This window comes from Fulmarus glacialis, unplaced genomic scaffold, assembly GCF_000690835.1.
Source record: "Fulmarus glacialis isolate BGI_N327 unplaced genomic scaffold, ASM69083v1 scaffold31610, whole genome shotgun sequence".
Classification (NCBI taxonomy): domain Eukaryota; kingdom Metazoa; phylum Chordata; class Aves; order Procellariiformes; family Procellariidae; genus Fulmarus; species Fulmarus glacialis.
Window position 1 is genome coordinate 11149 of NW_009186356.1, and position 5579 is coordinate 16727.

Consider the following 5579-nt stretch of genomic DNA (forward strand, 5'->3'; position numbering starts at 1 on the left):
AGAGCCCGCACGGCACTGTACCCTGCCCAAGTAACCCGGAGCCAGCCTGGGGAGTGTGACGCAGCAGTACCTCCTCCCACCCCAGAGAGGCACACACTTTCTGTGCACACGCACACCCCACGCAACGCTACGGGCTTGGGGAAGAGTGGCTTGTCCTCATCTGGTCCCATGTTCCCACGCAGATTGGGATTTCTTATGTCGGAGGGGATGGGCTTTAGGGGGACACCATAACTTAAACCAGGCAGTGACTACAATGATCCGTACATTACTTGTAACAAGGAGGAGGATGCAGTCTGTTCTTTTAAGGTTCCCTATTAGGATGCTCCCCATCATGTCGGTGTTCTGACGCTTCAGGAAATTTAATCTTGGGAAAAAAGGTTGGAGTGTTGAAAAAGGGGCCAGAATAAAACTGGCAAGCTGGCATTCTCAGCTGTGGGAGAAGCTAAACAAGACATCAGTGCTTCTCAGTAAGAGTTCCTGCTTGCACAGGACATTTCTAGCTAAAGCAGAGACATGAAATACTAAGCCAGGCCTCTGATTCAGTGGCTGCTTAGAGCAGATTCCCAAGTTTCTGCTCATGAGCAAGCCTAGGTTGAAGGGACCACCCCTGGCAATGTCTCCAACCTGCATTGCCTGGTGCATCCAAACAGCCTGTTGACTCCAGCAGCTGGGCACAGTTTTGTCCCAGGGATGCAGCAGCACTTGGAAGCTCAAACTACACACCAGGAACTAGTAAGAGGGCTGCCAAGAACGAGCAGGTTTCAGCCAGATTTATGGATTGGATCAAAAGCTCCCAAACTTACTCTGTAAACCATATTGCACCGAAGAGCTATGCATCAGCCACTTTCCAACCCCAGCTCAACCCTTCATCTCAGGCCCACGCACAAAGTCATGCCAGGATTTTTGATTCCAGATTCTCTCTTATGGACTTATTGCTAATCTCCCAACATGTCAAACAAAGCGCTTCAGCATCCTCCTCCCATTCATGTAAAAGCACAGCGCTTTAACATGTTGGGCCCTCAGGTCTTCTTCTGAACCCTCCATTTCTCAAAGATTCAAGCAGCCAAGTGTGCAGGTCTGGATCGCATACATCACTGCTTTTTTGTAAAGGGGCCATTTGTGGACTTCCACGGGGAGCCAAAAATCACCTTCAGGAGCGGAACAACATGGCAAGAGTGTGTCAGTGTGTCCTGCTGCTCCTTTACTTTCTCCACTTTCCCCACTCTCTGAACATGTCAAGGAGAAGCAATGCCCAAGTCGTGGAACGAGAGTCAGTTCAACAAGGGTACGCTCCTCTTTTTCAAGCTAAATACAATAAGGGAACAGGCTGATAAACTGGGAATTCTTTTCTCTTGTCTTTATCTTGGCCTAAGTTAATTGCATCAGCAATGGAGAGAAGAACCAGAGATAGGTACGGGACAATAACAACACAACACTGCTGGACCCAACTCTGGGCTCATCCCATCCCACTCCTGTCTCCGCTCATCCTCAAGCCTCCATCCTTGTAAACTCTGATCCGTACTCTGGAGCTCAGGGACCAGCTAGTTTTGAGCTTCGTACTCAACTTCTACAAAGAGAAGCTTCCGATCCAAAAATGGGCTAGTCCCATACCTATTACTTATCTAAGAATTTCTTTAAAGTTTTGGTGCTGTAAAAAAGCCTCTCTCCAGGTTTTCAGAGGAGATATCAGGATTTGTTGACCGTGGGCTTCTCACAGCACAGACACTCTGAGTGGGGAAAATACAACCACCTAATCAGAGTAAACCAATCACTATTTCTTCTGGGCTTATTCCATGAAAATGGTCCAGCACCCTGGAAGGTGCCAGGAGATAAAGGCAGCACCTCCACAGCTGTCATGAGCGAACACTGCCTACATCCTGATCCCCAAAGCACACTTTGATCCATGTATAAGTGTTCAGCCCTCAGACACTGGTGGTGCATGAAGGGAACAGCCCAGAGCGTTGCAGCAGCCTCCAGCTCAACCAACTCTTCAACAAGGCAGAAAAATTATCCTTACGTTTTTTGCCATTGATGTGATCCAAGAAGTTAATGGAGTCTTTCACCACGCAGTCGCATACGTTACAGTAATACCTGGCAGGAGAGAGAGAAAACATTAACGCCAAAGCATGAGACAAACCTCATCTCACAGAAGAACTATTTGAGATAATCTAAAATGTGAAATCTGCATGTCACTTGGGATACGGCTCCTTTCTCCAGGGCAAGGGGGAAGCTACTTCCATTACAGAGAGCCCCAGTGAAAAGAAACATGCAAAGGCACACCCCAGATTGACAGAGCTGCCCGGGTTAACACTGGAGGTACCAACCCTTACGCCAACACCACAGTGACAGAAACCAAGACACGAACTGATCCATAACTATGTCAGTCATGGCATCTTCCCCTTCCAGTCACACCCAACAGGGTGGGATGGACTCTGCGACACCGCAGTTCTCAGCTGTCCTCCTCCAGGGCAGGGCTGGCCCCGCAGCCCAGGTTTCCGGACTGTCGCCTGCTGAAGGCTCCCACCTGGCTGCCAGGTAAGTCCTCCCATCCCTATCGCCTCACAGGAGCAACTCCCCGGTTTATACAGCAGTGCTTTCTGCACATCTTAAGAGCTGTTGCAAAAACCCAGCCAGGGCCTGTGCTTCCATCCCTGGATGCTGTTCAGGGCTGCGCATCTCCCTGGCATGGCTGGCTATTAGGTTACGACACTGAAACACTAACAGGCTTACTCCTGAGGTGGCACAAACTCAATGCATTCTTTTCAAGCTCTTGACGGCTTAGGGTGAGCTAAGAATCCTTTCAGCCTTTGGCCGAACACGATCCACACAAACAGTGGCCAAACACCATTCCTAAGGACAGGTACCTGGATGTTTCTCCCATTCCCAGTGCGCAGATATCCAAATCCAAAACTCAAATCAAGAGCGGACAGGGTCTCGCTGCAAGCAGACCTCCTGGCTAACAAAACCCAAGCGGGCAGCAGAGATTTGCCTCAGTTGTTTCTACAGGTGGGCAAAGCAACACTGATATCAAGTAATAATGTCCGAAGGGGCTCAGCTGCTGTGTCTCTTCCATACATTACCCCGGAAGACCCAGTTTAGGTGTAGCACAGCGCAGCACCATCGCACCAGGCTCAAAACACAGGAGGAAATCACCGCCCGGGGCACCGTAAGGGCTCACTGCTGTGTAACTGCCCCCCGTCTCGCCAGCACAACTCTGAGCCTCCAACAAAAAGACCACGACCCACCCTCCCATCTCTGACTGAGGGGTAGTTTTGGTGATGACGATGGTTTTCCCCAGCTTCGATTCCAGGTCCACTTTGTAGTCTCGGTGCCGCAAAAGTTCCCTTTTGACAGGCTGAGCTGGTTTGCCTAAAACATAAGCAAAAAATCAAAGCGTTTACCAGAAAAGGTCAAGCTCGACACGCTGGATTTAACACTGCCCTTGATGAAGAGGGGCTACCAGGAACCTGGGAACTACTTGATTCGTGCAGAAATTGCACCGTTTTTTTTTTTTAATCAGTAAAGGATATAAATTCCTCCTCACTATTTCCTGGTTCCTATTAGAACCAGGTAGATCTGTGAGGTATCTCCAGCTCTGACGTGGGTCATACTCCGAGATCTTATTTCCAGGGGCTGATTGTTCCTCTCCCTCCCCAAAGAACAGGCAGACAGAGGCAAAGGTTCTCAGTAATTAGTTTTGTCAAAAAAATATATTCAGTGGCAAGCACAGGAAAAAGGATCAGAGCAAGCCAGCCTTGAATTGCTGCTATTTCCCTCTGGGATTTCACTTCTAGCTGCTCTCTCCCTCTCAAACTCAAAGGGTTTGAGTGACTCACTACCAAATGAGCAAAGCTTGCCTGGAGTCAGTACACTACGCACCATCTTTCTTTTCTCTCTCTTCTGTGAGCCGCTTCTCTGCAAGTTTCTCATATTCATCTTTGTCCCACTTTCGGCGGAAGTCCAAGTTCTTAGTCTGAGAAGGAAACAAAGTGTATTAACATTTATTATACAGTTTGACTAGCTCTGAGGGGAGACTGGGGAAAGAGGTGGAATCACTTGGCCTGTGAGGCCACAGCAGTAAATTAGGGGCACTATAGGGTTATATCCCCATGTCCTCTGGTTTCGTATCTAGGAATTAAGGACGTAGCTTAAGAGAATAACACTCAGCACGCCTATATCTACTTCTTCTAGAAGGATTTCAAAGCACTGAGAAAAGTAATGAGTTTATCTTAATAGCTCCTGAGATGATCATCCAGGCTTTTGCTTTGAAAAACAGACACAAACGGGATTTAAACCCATTGATCTACGACCTCGGAAGCGTCACCTGACAAACACAGCACAGTCATTAGCAGGTTACACGTACCTCTTCCAAAAGTCAATTAAACCCAAGTTGCAAATATCAGATGAGGAAGCCGTGAAACACAACACGAGCTATAAAGGGTCTGATTAAAATGCAGGAGTACGGAAGGCTGTGTATACCTGCTCTCCAAGAGATCAGCAGTACGTCTATGCATTACAGGAATCAAAGCGCCGAGTTTGCTATGAAATCACAGGAACCAGTATGGGTTTTTCAAGTGAGACGCGTAGAAGCAAACCAGAAAAAGTTGAAACCCCACCGGCCAAGGCACAGCATGGAGGTACCAGGGAAGCCCCTGTACGGAACACCCGGTAAGCTGTGCTGCTCCTGCAGCTTCACGCCGCAGACAGGCAGGGAAGGGAAGAAACGCCTCTGAGGCAGACTGGCCCTTCGGCAGCTCCCCAGAGCACCCTGCACTGGCAGCGACAGGGTAAGTTGCAGGAAGAGAAGCTGAATTCAGGTGAAGCTGGCACTGAAGAATACAAAGAATATTCTTTCCAGGGGGGATTTTTACCTAGTCACCAACGCTGAGGGAAGAAGTGACTGGACAAGAATCCCTCTTCCATTCACGTCTACTCTCGCCAGACCAGCACAGCCTCTTCTCAGTGCCTGCCCTGTCTGCAGTTAAGGCCCCTGCACCTGGTATTGGTCACGGCTTGTAACCCAGACACTTCTTTACTTTCTTGAGAAGATAACTTTCGTTTGGTTAGAAAGCTGCATTTCGCTCAGCACGGCAGTGAAAGGCTCTCAGTTTCATATTAAAAAAAGGACGGATGTATTTTAAAACACCTCCGGGAAAAAAGGACCCCTCCACACCCCACCGCCTTCTCCGTTCAGCCAAATCAAGAATCCAATCACAATCCAAAAGAAATAAATCCCATTTGAAGCTATAGCAGCAGCACACTCATTTAACGTTTTCTCCTCTGGCAATCCTTCAAATGGAACGAACAACTACTGATAGGAATGAAAATGCCTTAGGTAGGCGTAGAAAAATTCTCATTTATTCCCAGAGCTTCTTAAGCACTTTACGCATGTCATAACAGCTTTTATTAACCACCCTGAGGAACAGAAAAGAAAATATCACGGAGTGTAAATTAACGTTTGGGGGTATTTTCCAGAATCTAGGCTCTCCTGCACAGCAGCGCTTTATCACCAATCATAGCTGGTGGGAGCCCAGGGAGGAGGCGATTTACTCGCTGCTTCGCTCTCCCGTTGTAATAAA

General features: G+C 48.2%; 1 protein-coding gene across 1 annotated transcript in view; it reads right to left on the reverse strand.

Annotated features, from left to right (window-relative positions):
* The window catches only part of ZMAT2 (zinc finger, matrin-type 2), a gene marked incomplete at its 5' end in the record, with an annotated part of 6759 nt that extends 2786 nt beyond the window's left edge, over positions 1–3973 (reverse strand). The window contains 3 exons of the mRNA XM_009587640.1: positions 2018–2091; positions 3246–3369; positions 3880–3973. Coding sequence (XP_009585935.1) covers positions 2018–2091; positions 3246–3369; positions 3880–3973 — 292 coding nt within the window. The remainder of the gene's footprint in view (positions 1–2017; positions 2092–3245; positions 3370–3879) is intronic.
* Positions 3974–5579: the final 1606 nt, after the last annotated feature.